This window comes from Rhinopithecus roxellana, chromosome 10 (genome assembly GCF_007565055.1).
Source record: "Rhinopithecus roxellana isolate Shanxi Qingling chromosome 10, ASM756505v1, whole genome shotgun sequence".
Taxonomy (NCBI): domain Eukaryota; kingdom Metazoa; phylum Chordata; class Mammalia; order Primates; family Cercopithecidae; genus Rhinopithecus; species Rhinopithecus roxellana.
This window is the reverse complement of record NC_044558.1, coordinates 93,746,923-93,765,916: the sequence shown is the minus strand read 5'-3', so window position 1 is coordinate 93,765,916 and position 18,994 is coordinate 93,746,923. Positions and strand designations below refer to the sequence as shown.

General features: G+C 41.9%; 1 protein-coding gene across 3 annotated transcripts in view; it reads right to left on the bottom strand.

The window, feature by feature from the left end:
• Positions 1 to 18,994, bottom strand: part of NAA25 (N(alpha)-acetyltransferase 25, NatB auxiliary subunit) — an 86,309-nt gene that overhangs the window by 41,273 nt on the left and 26,042 nt on the right. For all 3 annotated transcript variants that reach the window (XM_010378804.1, XM_010378808.1, XM_030938532.1), the window contains 7 exons: positions 15,905 to 15,979; positions 13,836 to 13,943; positions 13,392 to 13,470; positions 10,511 to 10,622; positions 9,501 to 9,590; positions 5,792 to 5,961; positions 2,903 to 3,015 (listed from right to left, as the gene is read on the bottom strand). In XM_010378804.1, coding sequence (XP_010377106.1) covers positions 2,903 to 3,015; positions 5,792 to 5,961; positions 9,501 to 9,590; positions 10,511 to 10,622; positions 13,392 to 13,470; positions 13,836 to 13,943; positions 15,905 to 15,979 — 747 coding nt within the window. The remainder of the gene's footprint in view (positions 1 to 2,902; positions 3,016 to 5,791; positions 5,962 to 9,500; positions 9,591 to 10,510; positions 10,623 to 13,391; positions 13,471 to 13,835; positions 13,944 to 15,904; positions 15,980 to 18,994) is intronic.

Sequence of the window (18,994 nt, the reverse complement as noted above, 5' to 3'; positions counted from 1 at the left end):
CATCCTACAGTCAAAAAGTGGCAGCAAAATTACCTCTCTCAAGTAAAATTTACATAGACTAGGACTATAAACTCAATGTAACAGCTTTAAATCCTTATTCTCACAGAATAGTGACTAGAGCTTATCACTGCTAGCATTCTAGTAAGGGTCATCTGAATAGATGATTCTAACTATGTGGGATCACATGAGATGACCTAAGATTCTCAAACATACCAATGAAGTAGAGCTGTACAGAAAAGGTTACTGGCACTAGATTCATGGTAGCAAACCTTTATGAATCGCAGCTAAAAGCACCAAGTGTTCCTCTAATGCAGCCCCACCATTTGATGCTTCAACTAGCAAGACAATAAGCACTGTAAGACAAGATCAGTTATTCCTTATCTTAGGGCTTAGCACACAATATGCTCGACACTTACTGAATGAATCCCTCCCACATGGTTTATCTACATTCCGCTTCAATCCCTCCAGTCACATGAAGCTCCCACACAGTATTCGAGAGAATTCTCACTACTAAGAAAGATCTTTTTCTCAGTGAGCCAAATTCTGAGCTCCCTGTAGAACTTCTTGCTGGTCCCTGTTCTCCTCCCTCTTCTAAATACAGCTTTTCAAATAAGTGAACGGCAGTATCACTCTGTCCTTGACAGACCAAACCTCTCCTCCACTCAACCATTTTTTCCCTCTTATATGCTTCTAAATCCTCCTATAACCCATAACTCTCCTTTCCGAATGTGTTACAATTTATCCAGAAACTTCCAGGCTTGGCCTGAGCCCTACAACCACAGCAACTCAAACAGAGCTTTACTAAACCAATGTGAATGGCAGCAGTCATTTCAGAACCCGAGACCATTGGTTACTTATCAGTTGAGGAATGCACCGCTCTATCTGCCCCAAATGTGTAACCCCAGGTCTGCCAAAGTATTGAACCTTCATGGACTAAAAATGTGGTCACTAAAAAAATACTCTAATTATATCCACCGTGCTTCCAGTGCACTTCATTCATTCCACATGGGGACAACAGAAAGTTTTCTGGGAGAACTGATGGTGGCAGCCCTGTCACAGAAAGACTTCCAATCTTCCCAGCCTGGCCAACATGGTGAAACTCCATCTCTACCAAAAATACAAAAATCATCCAGGCGTGGTAGCACAACAGTAATCCCAGCTACTTGGAAGGCTGAGGCAGGAGAATCCTTTGAACCAGGAGGCAGAGGTTGCAGTGAGCAGAGATCGTGCCACAACACTCCACCCTGGGCGACAGAGTGAGAGCAAGAATCCGTCTCAAAAAAAAAAAAAAAAGAAAGAAACAAAGAAGACATTTAAAGGAGAGCCCACTAGACTTCAAAATGCAAACTTTGTGCTGCAGAATTTCATGAAGATGATGAATACATTTGAAACCACATATCCGGCAAAGAACTTGTATCTAGGATATATAAAGAACTCTGCAAACTCAACAGTAGGGAACACTTGTTCTATTTTATAGAATAAAGTGTTGCCCAATTCTCAAAAGTTAAAAAAAAAAAAATCCAGGCACAGTGGCTCACATCCATACTATCAGCAATTTGAAAGGCTGAGGCGGGTGGATCACTTGAGGTCGGGAGTTTGAGACCAGCCTGGCAAACATGGCAAAACCCTGTCTCTAACTAAAACTACAAAAATTAGCCAGGCATGGTGGCATGTGCCTGTAGTCCCAGCTACTTAGGAGGCTGAGGCATGAGAATCACTGGAACCCAGGAGGCGGAGGTTGCAATGAGCCTGGGCCACAGAGTGAGACCGTCTCAAAAACAAAAACAAAAAAAATTAAATAAACGGAATCATACTATGAGTAACTTCTGAGATTGGCTTATTTCACTCAGCATAAATTCCTGGAGAGTCAACCATGTGGTTGCTGTGATCTCAGATCACTGCAACCTCCGCCTTTTGGGTTAAAGCGATTCTCCTGCCTCAGCCTCCCAAGTAGCTGGGTCTACAGGTGCTCATCACCACACCTGGCTAATTTTTTGTATTTTTAATAGAGAGAAGGTTTCACCATTATTGGCCAGGCTGGTCTCGAACTCCTGACCTCAGGTGATCCACACACCTCAGTCTCCCAAAGTGCTGGGATTACAGGCGTAAGCCACTGCACCCAGCCTCTTTTTTTCTTTTTTTAAGAGACAGAGTCTCACTCTGTCGCTCAGGTTGGAGTGCAGTGGCATGACTACAGCTCACTGCAGCCTCAAACTCCTGTGCTCAAGCAATCCTGCTGCCTCAGTCTCCCAAATAGCTGGGGACTATAGGCACGTGCCACCGTACCTGGCTGTACTTTATATTCATAAAATGACAAAATTATAAAGACAGAAAACATAGTAGCTGCCCAGAGATGGGGGGGTGGCTATTGTTATTAAACTGTAGCATATGGGATTCTGGTGGTGGTGGGACTGTTCTGTATCTTGACTATGGTAGTAGTCACACACACCCATATGTACCACATACTGCACTAAATCCACACATAACACCCAAACACATAAAAATCAGTGCATGCAAAACTGGCAAAAACTGAGTAAGTTCAACAGAAGAGAGCAATGTCAATTTCCTAATTATATTACACTATAATTGTGCAAGATATTGCCATTGGGACAAAACAGATAAAGGATGTATGAGATGTGTTATTTCTTCCAACTACATGTAAATCCTTAATTATCTCAAAATAAAAATCCACCATCTGTTAGGGCTTTACTCCCATTGTGACTTAACCAGAAATTATGCCTTCAATGTTGTAACACATAGAGTACTTAGCTTGACAGGGCAGTTATCACTGTATCTCATGATTATGAGTTCCACACATTTTAGAAAAGAAACCCAAATATTTAACCTCTGTGTTTCAACAAATAGAGGCACCCAACAAACTTCTAAACTGTATAGTACTTACTTTTGTACACTGTGTAGCAGGTAAGAGGTCAACAAACACCTTAAGGTCTGTAAAACAACAAGGTTTATCGCCAAACTTTTTAAAATATTGGAACATTAATTCTTCTGGATCACCTGGGGAGCGGGAAACAAAATCACTTTATTACTCATGAACAGAAGCAATTTCTATTTAAGTGAGAATCTAATTTGAAAACACTCAATCAAAACAAAATTTTGCTTGAGGCTGGTCCCAAGATAGTGGGTTATCTCAACTGCTTGTTCAGTTACAGACTGAACTCACTGTCCTACTCTTTCCCCCTTTTCACCACTGCACCTGACTAGTCTTTAAAAAATAAAAAAATGGGCTGGATGCAGTGGCTCACACATGTAATCCCACACTTTGGAAGACCAAGGCGGGCAATCCCTTGAAGTCAGGAGTTCAAGACCAGCCTGGCAACATGGTGAAACCCCATCTCTACTAAAAGTACAAAAATTGGCTGGGTGTGATAGTGCATGCTTGTAATCCCAGCTGCTCGAGAGGATACGGCAAAGCATCACTTGAACCCAGAAGGTGGAGATTGCGGTGAGCCAAGATCATGCCACTGCATTCCAGCCTGGGCAACAGAGCAAGACTCCATTCAAAATTTAAATTAAAATAAAGATTATAAAATAGTCTGGGCGCAGTGGCTCATGCCTATAATCCCAGCACTTTGGGAGGCCAAGGTGGGCAAATCACCTGAGGTCAGGATCACCTGAGGGCAGATCAGCGAGACCAGCCTGGCCAACATGGAGAAACTCGTCTCGACTAAAAAATATAAAATTAGCTGGGTGTGGTGGTATGCACCTGTAATCCCAGCTACTTGGGAGGCTGAGGCAGGAGAATCATTTGAACCTGGGAGGCAGAAGTTGCAGTGAGCCGAGACTGCACCACTGCACCCCAGCCTGGGCAACAGAGACAGACTCCATATCAAAAAAAAAAAACAAAAAAACAAAAACTGTAAGCTAGGCCGGGTGCAGTTGCTCATGCCTGTAATCCCAGCACTTTGGGAGGCCAAGGTGGGGAGATCACTTGAGGCCAGGAGTTTGAGACCAGCCTGGGCAACATGGCAAAACCTCATCTCTACTGAAAATACAAAAATTAGCCAGATGTGATGGCGCTTGCCTGTAGTTCCAGCTACTTGGGAGGCTGAGGCAGGAGAATCACTTGAACTCAGGAGGCAGAGGTTGCAGTGAGTGGAGACTGCACCACTACACTCCAACCTGGGCAACAAAGGGAGACATTGTCTCAAAAATAATAATTATAAAATAAAAACCCGTAAGCAAACTCGTAGTATGAGCAAAGAATTACTGCTTTCCTTTAGGGACATGGTAATTTTTCCAGCAAAATTGTGAACTAGTACAATGACGACATCCTTTACTTATTGAGCAATAAGATCATAAAGAATCATTTTATAAAAAGATCTAAGGGCTTCATCAAATTTCCTGAAGGATTCTCTCAATGCTTTACTATCCACATCATTCTTTTCTGCTATCTTGTCATTATCCAAGTAAATTTTCTCTTCAGTTACAAATTGCTAATTCCACCAAATATTCTTTTGTTAATAGTTTTTTGAGTGCTTCGAGCAGATTTTCAAGAAATCTTTCATCCACTTCACGAAACTTTTCCAAAACTGGCAATTTTACTTTGAAATTGATTTTGACTTTATTGTTTTTGAGGGTTTTTAATTTTTTTTTTTTTAAGACAGAGTCTCGCTGTGTCACCCAGGCTGAAGTTGGAGTGCAGTGGCACGATCTTGGCTAACTGCAACCTCCATCTCTTGGTTCAAGCAATTCTCGTGTCTCAACCTCCCAAGTAGCTGGGACACAGGCACGTGCCAACACGCCCAGATAACTTTGGTTTTTTGTTTGTTTTTTGAGGCAGACTCTCACTGTCACCCAGGCTGGAGCACAGCAGCACGATCTCAGCTCACAACCTCCACCTCCCAGGTTCAAGCAATTCTCCTGCCTCAGCCTCCCAAGTAGCTGTAAATACAGGCGTGTGCCACCACGCCTGGCTAATTTTTGTATTTTTAGTACAGACAGTGTTTCACCAAGTTGGCCAGGCTGGTCTTGAACACCTGACCTCAGGTGATCCACTCGCCTCGGCCTCCCAAAGTGCCGGGATTACAGGCATGAGCCACCGCGCCCAGCCAATTTTTTGTATTTTTAGCAGAAACAGGGTTACAGCCATGTTGCCCAGGCTGGTCTCAAACTCCTGAGCTCAAGTATTCCGCCCACCTTGGCCTCCCAATGTACTAGGATTACAGGTGTGAGCCACTGCACCCAGCCAGGTTTTTTCATTTTTTAATTTTTGTAACTAAATTTTTGAGACAGTTTCTGGCTGTGTCACCCAGGCTGGAGTGAAGGCGCGATCTCAGATCACTATAACCTCTGCCTCCTGGGCTCAAGAGATTCTCCTGCCTCAGCCTCCTGAGTAGCTAGGACTACAAATGTACGCCACTATGCCCAACTAATTTTTTTGTATTTTTTGTAGATGGGGTTTCACCATGTTGCCCCAGCTGATCTCCAACTCCTGAGCTCAAGCAATCCACCCACAACAGCCTCTCAAAGTGCTGGGATTATAGGCGTGAGCCACCGCAACCAGCTGATTTTGACTTTATTGTTGGGTCAGCAACAGAATGCCTGACAAAGACTCTGATGGAACAGGCAGATAAGTTAATGTTAAGCCAAGATGAATATATGATAAAGGACTAATTTTATAAGTGATCCATTCATTAGCAAATATTTTCAGGCTATGAAGACATCTGCTTCCCAAACATGACTCTATCCAGTGTAGATCTCAAATAACGAATATAGCACTTGGGTATTAAGGGCATTCTTCAGGCTTCCCAGATATCATATGGTTTCTTACCCAGTTTGTACTCATCGTTACAACCTTGACTTCGTAAACGCCTAATCAGCTCCAATTTAGCTAGATGTGGTCCTCGGAGATGGCGAGAACTTTTAGATTCTTCCGTTATCCGATCTTCTATAAACTTCACAGCTTCTTCTGCAGAATAATGTACTTCTCCTTCTAAAGAGCTGAGGAGAAGCATGTGAAAAAGGTATTTTATTGCCTCCATCATCCTTCCCAAAGCTTAAAGTCAAGCCAAACTCATTTAAAAAAAAAAAAACAACGACTTTGATAATTATAAAATAATAGAAAAAGGAATAAAAGAGAACTATGAACATATTCTAACAGATAACATGTTATAAGATTACTTTCAATTTTGACATTTGATTACTGCGGCATAACTTAACCTTTTTTAAAAAAGAATAAATAAGTTTGTCTATATGAAATATTGCCTGGCCGGGCGTGGTGGCTCACACCTGTAATCCCAGCACTTTGGGAGCCCAAGGTGGGCAGATCACTTGAGGTCCGGAGTTCGAGACCAGCCTGGCCAACATGGTGAAACCCCATCTCTACTAAAAGTACAAAAAATTAGCCGGGCGTGGTAGCATGCACCTGTAGTCCTAGCTACTCAGAAGGGTGAGGCAGGAGAATCACTTGAACCCAGGAGGGAGAGGTTGCAGTGAGCCAAGATCATGCCAATGCACTCCAGCCTAGATGACAGAGCAAGACTCCCTCTCAAAACAAAAAAGAAAAGAAAAAGAAAAAATATTGCCTAATAAAAATATAGGGCTGGGTGTGGTGGCTCACACTTGAAATTCCAGCACTTTGGGATGCTGAGGTGGGAAGACTGCTTGGGCTCATGAGTTTGAGACCAGCCTAGGCAATGCATGGAGACCCCATCTCTACAAAAAATTTTAAACTTAGCCAATTGTGGTGGTGCACACCTGCAGTCTCAGCTACTTGGAAGGCTGCTGTGGGATGATCACTTGTGTCTGGGAGGCAGAGATTACAGTGGAAGGCAATATCACACCACTGCACTCCAGACTGGGTGTCAGAGCAAGATCCCATCTCAAAAAAAAAAAAAAAAAGGCCAGGCATGGTGGCTCACCTGTATGGGAGGCCAAGGAGGGTGGCTCACTTGAGCTCACGAGTTCAAGATCAGCCTGGGCAACATGGTGAAACCCCATCTCTAAAAAAATACAAAAATTAGGCAGGTGTGGTGGTTCATGCCTGTAGTCCCAGCTACTTTGGGGACTGAGGCAAAAGGATCACTTGAGCCCAGGAGTCAGAGGTTGCAGTGAGCCAAGATCACACCACTGCACTCCAGTCTAGGTGACAGAGTGAGACTCTGTCTCAAAAAAAACAAAAATTAAAAATTAAATACACACATACACACATATATATTTTTGAGATGGGGTCTTGTACATTTTACTGCTTTAAGAATGAAAGCTGAAGCGGGGTGCGGTGGCTCACGCCTGTAATCCCAGCACTTTGGGAGGCCGAGGTGGGCGGATCACGAGGTCAGGAGTTCAAGACCAGCCTGGCTAGCATGGTGAAACCAGTCTCTACTAAAAGTACAAAAAAAATTAGCTGGGTGTCGTGGGGAGCGCCTGTAGTCCCAGCTACTTGGGAGGCTAAGGCAGGAGAATTGTTTGAACCTGGCAGGCAGAGGTTGCAGTGAGCCGAGATTGCACCACTGCACTCCAGCCTGGGCAACAGAGAGAGACTCCGTCCCAAAAAAAAAAAAAAAAAGAATGAAAGCTGAGAAAAATTACGTAATGTAGTTAATACTATGAAGCAAGCATCAGCTCATAACTGTCATCTTGAATCTTACTTCTGTATTGATTTTTTTTTTTTTTTTTTTGAGGCGGAGTCTCGCTCTGTCGCCCGGGCTGGAGTACTGTGGCCGGATCTCAGCTCACTGCAAGCTCCACCTCCCGGGTTCACGCCATTCTCCTGCCTCAGCCTCCCGAGTAGCTGGGACTACAGGCGCCCGCCACCTCGCCCTCGTCTGGCTAGTTTTTTGTATTTTTTAGTAGAGACGGGGTTTCACCGTGTTAGCCAGGATGGTCTCGATCTCCTGACCTCGTGATCTGCCCGCCTCGGCCTCCCAAAGTGCTGGGATTACAGGCTTGAGCCACCGCGCCCGGCCTGTATTGATTTTTTAAAAGATATCATGTATTCATTTACCTCTAGATGCCTATAAAAAGGAAAAAAAAGGCCGGGCGCGGTGGCTCAAGCCTGTAATCCCAGCACTTTGGGAGGCCGAGCCGGGCGGATCACGAGGTCAGGAGATCGAGACCATCCTGGCTAACACAGTGAAACCCCGTCTCTACTAAAAAAAAAAAAAAACTGGCCGGGCGCGGTGGCTCAAGCCTGTAATCCCAGCACTTTGGGAGGCCGAGACGGGCGGATCACGAGGTCAGGAGATCGAGACCATCCTGGCTAACACGGTGAAACCCCGTCTCTACTAAAAATACAAAAAAAAACTAGCCGGGCGAAGTGGCGGGCGCCTGTAGTCCCAGCTACTCGGGAGGCTGAGGCAGGAGAATGGCGTAAACTCGGGAGGCGGAGCTTGCAGTGAGCTGAGATCTGGCCACTGCACTCCAGTCCGGGCGACAGAGCGAGACTCCGCCTCAAAAAAAAAAAAAAAACTACAAAAAACTAGCCGGGCGAGGTGGCGGCGCCTGTAGTCCCAGCTACCCGGGAGGCTGAGGCAGGAGAATGGCGTGAACCCGGGAGGCGGAGTTTGCAGTGAGCTGAGATCCGGCCACAGCACTCCAGACTGGGTGACAGAGCAAGACTCCGTCTCAAAAAAAAAAAAAAAAAAAGGAAAAAAAAATTTTATTGTAGTACTGCCTATAATAGCCAATAACAAAAGGACAAAGAAAAAAAAAAAGAGATCTTCAAAAATCCAAGTATCATCAATAGGGAAAAGGCTAAATGAATTACGGTACATCTGGAGTACTCCTAAGCTGCTGGGGAAAAAAAAAAATGAAAGAGATCTACATGTACCAGAAACGAAAGATGTTCAAGAAATATTTTAAGGCGGAAAATAACAGGTTGCAAATCATGTCTAATACAATCCCATTTTTATATTAAATATAAGGATAATTAAGCTGGGCGCAACGGCTCACGCCTGTAATCCCAGCAGTTTGGGAGGCTGTGGTGGGTGGATCACCTGAGGTCAGGAGTTCGAGACCATCCTGGCCAACACAGTGAAACCCCATCTCTACCAAAAATACAAAAATTCGCTGGGCATGGCGACGGGCACCTGTAGTCCCAGCTAATCGGGAGGCTGCGGCAGGAGAATTGCTTGAATCTGGGAGGCGGAGGTTGCAGTGAGCCAAGATCATGCCATTGCACTCCAGCCTGGGTGATAAGAGCCAATCTCCATCTCAAAAAAAAAAGAGAGAAAAAGAAAAAGAATAATTATCTTAGCATAAACATGAAAATAAATCTCGCAGAAAGGCACCAAACTGTTAAAAATAGTTATTTCTGGAATGGTAGGATAAGTGGAAATTAGCACACCACCTATTTTGGCACTAACGTGATTTTTAGAATGAACTTGTGTATTTTATACTTTAAAAAATAGGAAAAAATCTCTTACTTTGAAAGGAATACTTTATTGAGACAGAAAAAGAGAATTCAATTGGCTTATAATGAAATCCTTTCACTACACTATATTAAAAAGCACCATTGTAATTCAGGAAAGAAGACAACTTACTGTTCACCTTCAGCAGGAGGAGTCCAGGCCTCTTCAATCAGTCGAAAGACAGAATCGAAATAAGTCAGATAGAACTGCCAGTCATCTGAGCTAAAATCAGATTGAATGATGCACACAGGATTAAACTCAAGTTGTGACAGATCTGCTTTAGGAACCATGATATTCAATTTATTTTGTAAGTTATATTTTAGTACGTAGTAGGTTGGCTCACCCCCACCCACTCCATGTTTCCTTTGCAACTCTAAAAGGCATTCCAGAGGCATTTTCAAAGTAATACTACTTTGTATTTGTAAAGACTAGTAAGCTACTCTTTCCCTCAATAAAATGACCAGGTCTAGAAAACTAGTATTCATAACAGAAAAGTCCCCACATAAGCACTTCCAAAATGGAGGGAAGGGGAGAGAAGTGCTGTAGCAAAGAATGAAGGCTCTCTCTTTCAGGGGAATATTGAATTTGAGAAATTAATGATTTTCAGTGTTCATTCTTAAACCTTAACTGGAATTCAGCACCATGGTCACAAGTGTCTTTTTTTTTCTTTTTGAGACGGAGTCTCACTCTGTCACCCAGGCTGGAGTGTAGTGGCACGATCTCAGCTCACTGCAACCTCCGCCTCCTGGGTTCAAGCGATTCTTGCGCCTCAGCCTCCCAAGGAGCTGGGACTACAGGCACGCACCACCACGACTAGCTAATTTTTTTACTTTTAGTAAAGACAGGGTTTTGCCGTGTTGGCCAGGCTGGTCTCAAACTCCTGACCTCAAGTGATCTGCCCGCCTTGGCCTCCCAAAGTGCTGGGATTATAGGCATGAGCCACCACGCCCAGACTACAAGTACCATTATAATACTCTACGGAAAGATGAAGGCTCCTTACAAACTTTTAGAAACATGCAGGAGACAACTACTATAAGAAAACTTTATGCCCAGAAACTTTAAAACACAAGACACCAAGAAAATCAATAGTGAGGTCTTAAGCCTCACTACAGTCAAATGGTACAAAGAAAGCTTTTACTTACTTTTTTAGTAAGAGGCGCCGGGAAAGGGCATTGCACTCTGGCCACCTGCTCAGCTTCTTGTACATAGCCATGCATTTATTTTCCCGACTCTGAATCTCACTTGTCAACTTCTCTAAAATCAAAAGTTGTAAAAGTTGGTAAGCTGGTTTCATTTCTGCTCAATAATCAGATAGAGTCCAACCACAAGAAGGAAAATGTCACATTTTCTTTTCTTCCTTTTTTTTTTCTTTTTTTTTTGAGATGGAGTTTCACTCTTGTCACACAGGCTGGAGTGCAATGGCATGATCTTGGCTCACTGCAACCTCCACCTCCTGGGTTCAAGCGCTTCTCCTGTCTCAGCCTCCCAAGTGGCTGGGATTACAGGCACCTGCCACCATGCCTGGCTAATTTTTGTATTTTTTAGTAGAGATAGGGTTTCACCATGTTGGCCAGGCTGGTCTTAAACTCCTGACCTCGGCCGGGCGCAGTGGCTCAAGCCTGTAATCCCAGCACTTTGGGAGGCCGAGACGGGCGGATCACGAGGTCAGGAGATCGAGACCATCCTGGCTAACACAGTGAAACCCCGTCTCTACTAAAAAATACAAAAAAAAAAAAAAACTAGCTGGGTGAGGTGGCGGGCGCCTTTAGTCCCAGCTACTCGGGAGGCTGAGGCAGAAGAATGGCGTAAACCCGGAAGGCGGAGCTTGCAGCGAGCTGAGATCCGGCTACTGCACTCCAGCCTGGATGACAGAGTGAGACTCCATTTCAAAAAAAAAAAAAAAAAAAAAAAAAAAAAAAAAAAAACAAACAAACAAAAAAACTCCTGACCTCAGGTGATCCACCCATCTCAGCCTCCTAAAGTGCTGGGATTACTGCTGTGAGCTACTGGGCCCAGCCTAAATGTCACATTTTTTAATTCACTCTCTTACAAAATGGGACCACTATTACATACAAACTACTACTATCTTATCAAAGATTATTTTACTTCAAAGAAAAAAGTACATTACTGACAGTAAATTTTTATAATCATTTTCTTTGTAAAATAATAGGTTCCACAATGTATTGGGTTGAAGATCTATTAACAGTACATGGGATATACTTATAAAATCCCAACAGCATCTAGGGACTAGTAAATTTAGTCCATAGACAGGCTGCCCATCCATACAGTTCCAAAACATCAAATAGGGCTGGGCTGACGTGAGGTAAGAAAGATGAGATGTTGAAAGAACACAAAAAGAGAGTGGAGATGAATCAAACTCTTTCCAAACAACTGAAAACAAAAAAACTAGGATGATAGTTCTGACCAAATTAGATTTGCCCAACTGTTTAGTAGATTAAGGATACCAAAAATTACATTATGAATTTCCTGTTGAGAGTCTAAATTTTAACTATCCATAGAACTATAATCTAGTTTAAAAAAAAGAAAAAAAAAATCAGGCATGACAGGTTACACCTGTAGTAATCGCAGCACTTTGGGAGGCTGAAGCAGGCAGATCACTTGAGCCCAGGAGTTCAAGCCCAGCCTGGGCAACATAGTGAGACCCTGCCTCTACAAAAAATATAAAAATTGGCCAGATTTAGTGGCATACGCCTGGAGTCCTAACAATTTAGGAGGCTGTAGTGAGAGGATAACTTAAACCCTGGAGGTCAAGGCTGTAGTGAGCTGTGATGGTGCTACTGCATTCTAGCCTGGCTAACAGAGCAAGGCCCTGTCTCCAAAAAAAAAAAAAAAAAAAAAAAAAAAAAAAAAAAAAAAGAAGTTTCTTGTGAGTAGCCTAAATATGCACCAAAAACTGGTTAAGTAAATGTCTATATTCACACTGTGGAACACTGGACAGTCATTAAAGAGAGTGAGGCAGTGAACTTTTATCTCTAGGAAATACAATTTAGTTAAAATAATAAAAAAATAATGGAGGCCAGGCGTGGTGGCTCACACCTATAATCCCAGCACTTTGGGAGGCCGAGGCAGGCAGATCATTTGAGATCAGGAGTTTGAGACCAGCCTGGTCAACATTGTGAAACCCCGTCTCTACTAAAAATACAAAAATTAGCTGGGCGTGGTGGTGCATGCCTGTAATCCCAGCTACTCAGGAGGCTGAGGCAGGAGAATCGCTTAAACCCAGGAGGCGGAGGTTGCAGTGACCCGAGATTACGCCACTGCACTCTAGCCTGGCCACAGAGCGAGACTCTGCCTCCAAAAAAAAAAGAACAATGGAGCCCAGTGTGGTGGTGTGTGCCCCTAGTCCTAGCTACTTGGGAGGCTGAGATGGGAGAATTGCTTGAGCCCAGGAGTTCAAGTCCAGCCTGGGCAACACAGTGAGCCCTCATCTCTTTAAAATAAATCAATAAATAATAAAAATAAATAATGCGTATAACAGCACACAGAGCAGAGTTCACAAACTCAAATGCCTTCATAGGACAAAAATGTAAATAAAGAGGGAATGTTTGTGGTATCTACACAGTACAAATCCTAACTAGAGGGGCATTAATTAATTTAAAATTTTTAAAGAAAAAAATTTTTTAATAAAAACATTGTGCTAACTGAATAAGATTATTCTATGAGCCAAGCATACTATGTTTTCATTCGTGTTTTAAGAAAAAAAAAAGTGGAGAAGATGAATCTTTCGAAGAATATAAAGTATAACTGGAGGAAAACCTAAGGGAAGAGGGCTAGAGATCTGAAGCATAACCTTTCACATTCCTTGAAGTTTCTGAATCTGTTATTTTCAAGTAAAAACATTTTTAAAAATAAATTTACAACATACAGAAAAGTCTGGAAGAATATAACAAAATGATCAGAAGTGTTTATGTCTTTATATCCTTATGTGGAAATTTTCTACGATAAACATTTTTCATTTTTAAATAGGAAAAAAAAAGCTTTAAGAAAATTTTTAAAAATTACCTCCTAATTTCCCTCTGATGACATCCAAGGCCTCCTGGTACTTTCCTAAACGTTCCAGGATCATATAATAAAGTTCAACCTTACAGAAAAAAAAACAAGAAGTGCAACCTCTGAAACTTTTCAATAATAAAAAGATAGTCATTTATAGGTTTTTAAAAAGTTATTTAATAGAGCATGTCTTCAAATGAGATGAAACTGACAGTAAGAAAAAGGTAACAGGATCTTCTCCATCTATATCTCTCCCATCTATATACATCTCAGCCTAGAGTACTTGCTAGAAACAGCTCAGTGATTAGACCTAAGCTGAGGGCTTCACATTTACCCAAAGGCCAAGAGTGAGGACCCAGCTATCAAACTGGAACAAAACAAGTTTATAGTATTATAACATAATACTGTAGCACCAGCAAAAAAATGAAAACACAAAAGTGGGCTTAAAATACTCACTTCAGCCTCAGCTTCTATCTTGTCCTCTTTCACCATTTTTTCTACCATTCTCTCAGCTAGGGGCAGAAACATTGTTTTTGAGAGGTTTTCATCCTGTGCCGATATAGACTGAAAGAAGAAAAATAACGTTTCATTCTAATTTCTCCCCTGCTTGCACTATTGATAGTAACATTACCGTTAATTGGGCACATAATTATCAATCCATCATGTCAAATATCAGACCTAATACGAACTCCCTGCCAAGGAGGCACATTACAGAGTGGTTTGTTTTACAAAAGATTTCTCTGCTAAAAATTCATTATCCTATGTGTTCTTGAAATACTGAGCTTCCACAATACAACCTAGCATTTAAGTCGGTTATTTATACATTTTTCTAAAAGAATGTAAAGAGGCAGCATGCCTATACTGTTTATTATTTATGAGTATTATCAGGTATTTGAAAAGGAAAGTCTTCCAGGTATCTTTGAGATGTTCACATACTGGAAGAGAAATGCCAATTCCTTTCATTACACAGTTTACTAGTAGCTAGTTACCTTAAATTGGTAACAAAAATTAACACATGAAATTCATAAAGTTAATAACGCCAGAATCTGCTCACAGCTCACTTAACCCTTGTAAACAACCTTTCAAAGTAGATGTTATGCTTATTTTACAAAGAAACTAAGGTTAGGCCAGGCGTGGTGGCTCATGACTGTAAACTTAACACTCTGGGAGGCTGAGACAGGTGGATCACTTGAGGCCAGAAATTTTGAGACCAGCCTGGCCAACATGGCGAAACCCCCATCTCTACTGAAAAAAAATTAAAAAATTAGCTGGGTGTGTGTGGTGGTGCATGATTGTAATCCTAGCTACTCAGGAGGCTGAGGCATGAGAATCACTTGAACATAGGAGGTGCATTGTGCCACTGCACTCCAGTTTGGACAACAGAAAAAAAAAAAAAATTAAGGTTAAGAGATTTCCCAAACAGCTTTACCAGACATGTGGTAAAGCTAATGTATGAAGGCAGACCTGTCTGACCCCATAACATCTGTTCTTAATCACTACTTTTAAATCCTTCCTCCCCATCCTCTCCTATACAGAATCTCACTTTGGTCCCTGGGAGAGAAGTGTCTCCTTTCTGCAAAAGAGCAAACTGAGGCTCAGAAAGGAGAAGTGATAAAAGAAGGCCACCCAGTTCAATGAGCCATTAACTAACCAGCAATGTTGTCTTAAAGGCAAACATCAAGTTGTAATATCAAACATTTCAAGGCTCATGCTTGATCAAGCAACCCAGCAATAGATCAGAGATTCAGGGGAAATACAGTCCATGCTACCCACAAATAAACTGATATACCAACTCATAAAGAATACTCAAAATCCCTAACTTAAGTCAACTGACAACACAAACTCCCTGTCTGACATGCTGCAACAGATTACACAAAATGTTCACAGTCAGATGCAGAGGCTGATGCCTGTAATCCCAGCACTTTGGGAGGCTGAGGCAGGAGGATTGATTGCTTGAGGCCAGGACTTCAAGACCAGCCTGGTCTTGAACAGTCTCACTCTGTCGCCCAGGCTGGAATGCAGTGGCACAATCTCATCTCACTGCAACCTCCACCTCCCAAGTTCAAGTGATCCTTCTGCCTCAGCCTCTAGAGTAGCTGGGATTACAGGCACGTGCCACCACGCCCAGCTAATTTTTATATTTTTAGTAGAGATGGGGTTTCACCATGTTGGTCAGGATGGTCTCGATTTCCTGACCTCATGATCCACCCACCTCGGCCTCCCAAAGTTCTGGGATTACAGGCGTGACCCACCACACCTGACCAAAAAAAAAATTTTTTCTTTTAATTAGCCAGGCAAGGTGGTATGCACCTGTAGTCCCAGCTACTTGGGAGGTTGAGGTAGAGGGACTGCTTGAGCCTAGGAGGTCAAGGCAGCAGTGAGCTATGATTGATTGCACCACTGCACTCCTGCCTGGGTAACAGCGTGACCGTCTCAAAAAAAAAAAGTTCGGAAGACACACTGAGGACAATGACTATATAAAAAATAAAACCAAACCTCAATCCCATTCTGAATGCCATACTCACTTGCATAATTAAGCTCATCACAGACCAAAAGTAGTAGGGATTTTTGGGGACAATCTTATATAGAGCCATGCCAGCCTAAAAGAGAACCATAAATATTTTATTTAGAAACACCATACGGAGGGGGATTAATGATCTAGACACATGACAAAAAATTTCTTGGGAGAACAGCAATATATTTACATATCCCAGTTAGTCAATGCCTAGTGACTTGATGGCTATAGCAATAGTAGTAATCACAAAGGTGAATATTCATGTTATGAGTGACACTTCAATTTCTGAACCAGAATTTTCTAAAATTAAAGTCCGGTATTTCCAGAATACACTGCAATCCAATATAGTTCTAGCAAACTACAAAGCAAACACAAAATTTGGCTTGTAAGTGTACTATACATCAATAAACTTTACTGAAGATACCATATTAACCAGTTATTAGTAAAAACAAATAAACAAGCCCAGAGAATACACTTAAACTTCAATATCAGAAAAGATTACTAAAAGATAATTCAAAAATTCTTCTTAGGTTAGGAAAATAATATGGTTACTTCAAGATTCCAATAATTAGAACTGAAATCTTTCATTATAAAATGTATAATATGCAAATACTTAAAAGCAGGAACATGCTTTTAAAAAAGAATAGACCTATTCAAGCATAATTTAGACTCTATCCATAATTAGCCAACCAGTAATTGATGCTAAAAACTCCATCAGGTAATTTTCATGTTTTTTAATCTTTTGCCTACTGCCAATCAATCTAGTTCCAAAATTACTGCCAATCTAATGGAGCTCCTATGAAGTAGAAGAAACTATCTATTCCTGACAAAGATTCAAAGATCGAGTCCCTGTCCCAAAGCCATTTAAAAGCGAGGGAGAAAACAAACACATAAATGACTGAAATGTATTTAGCAATAAAAATAAATGTCCTGGGCCAGGCACAGTGGCTCATGCCTGTAATCCCAGCACTTTGGGAGGCCGAGGCTGGCAGATCACCTGAGGTAAGGAGTTCGAGACCAGCCGAGCCAACATGGAGAAACTCCATCTCTACTAAAAATACAAAAATTAGCTGGACGTGGCAGCAGGGACCTGTAACCCAAGCTACTCGGGAAGCTAAGATAGAGAATCATTTGAACCCGGGAGGTGGAGGTTGCAGTGACCAGAGATTGCGCCACTGCACTCTAGCCTGGGCAACAGAGTAAGACTCTGTCTCCAAAAAATAAATAAATAATAATAATAAATAAATGTCCTAGGCCAGCCGTGATGACTCATGCCTATAATCTCAACATTTTGGGAGGTTGAGACAGGAGGATCATTTGAGCTCAAGGAGTTTGAGAATAGCCCGGGCAACATTGTAAAATCTTATACACACACACACACACACACACACACACACACAGATATATATATATATATATATATATGTTAACCAGGGTGATGGCAAGCACCTGTGGTCCCAGCTACTGGTGAGGGGCTAAGGTGGGAAGATCACCTGAGCCCAGGGAGATCGAGGCTACAGTGAGCTGTGATCACACCACTGCACTCCAGCAAGGGCAACAGAGACTCTGTCTCAAAATCAAAATGATAAAACTAAATATAAAAATAAATGTCCTATATAAAATACCATGCTAGGATTTTTCCAAGGAAGGCAAAGTTGTTCATTTTCTTACCTCTTCTTTCCTTAAGGGAAAGTAAAGAGGAGAACGTTATCATTAAAGCCTCTCCAAAGTAGCCATCTTTCAGATGACTTTGAAGGTCAAACAGAACATGGCAGCGGAGTGCGGGGGGGTGCGGGGGTGTGGTAACGATACATATAAAACTACAAATATTTGCAGTGAATGGATAAATGAATCAACTCAAAGTAGGAGAAAAATGAGTCTGAACAAAAAACATTCAAGAAAGTTAAGGGATATATGCTGATAAAAACAAGGAGGATATCTGGCTAAAACAATTCAGAGTAGTAGGAAAAGTGTTGAAAGGTAGGCCAAGGTACTTTTGTTGTAAGGTGTTAAAAAAGGAGCCTATACAGAATAGAGAAGTGATATATATAAATCTATACTCTTCTAGGAATAGCATCTTAGCAGTACTGTGAAGAGACAAAGTAGGAAGAAAGAAAAGGTGAGGTGATGAGGCACAAAACCAGGATGGGGTAGATCAAATAGAAAAGAAACCTGGAAAGATACAGCAGAGGCCGGGCACCATAGCTCACACCTATAATCCCAACACTTTGGGAGGCCAAGGCAGGAGGATTACCTGAGGTCAGGAGTTTGAGATCAGCTTGGCCAATAAAGTTAAGGTAAAAGATAAAAGTGATGGTGAAACTCTGCCTCTACTAAAAATATGAAAATTAGCTGGGCGTGGTGGCGGGTGCCTGCAATCTCAGCTGCTCAGGGGGCTGAGGCAGGAGAATCGCTTGAACCCAGGAGGTGGAGGTTGCAGTAGGCCGGAATTGCACCACTGCACTCCAGCTTGGGCAACAAGAGTGAAACCCCATGTCAAAAAAAAAAATGCAGCAGCAGTAGAATGAAGATGATCTAGAGACAACAAGGACATAAAGGATAGGAGAGTCTAAGATGGCTTGAGGCTCCTGCTTCTAACACTGGGGTACATATACTCCACAGGTATAGAATGAAAAATGTTAGGAAATTCAATTGATCCCTGGGAAGACTTTACAATCAAAATAAAAAATAATAATTTTTTCTTTGAGTTAGAAAACTAGCTGGGTACAGTGGCTCATGCCTGTAATCCCTGCACTTTGGGAAGCCAGGGCAGGAGGACTGCTTGAACCCAGCAGTTCAAGACCAGTCTGGAAAACATAGTGAAATCTCATCTCTACAAAAAATGAATAAATTTTAAAAAATAAATAAAAGTTAAGAAATCCATTTTACTTGAGAATATGGGAAAACATTTTTATAATGACATACAGAGACAAAAATATGTAACATTAGAATATGAATTAATATAAAATGCAAGGCAAAAATTTCATGTCCATACCCTATGATCTTGCAGGCTCTGATAATCTGCTAAAACAAAATTTTTGATGACAGACAAGTTTAAAAACATGAATCTAAGTTGGTGAAGCAGAATGAGAATGTCATT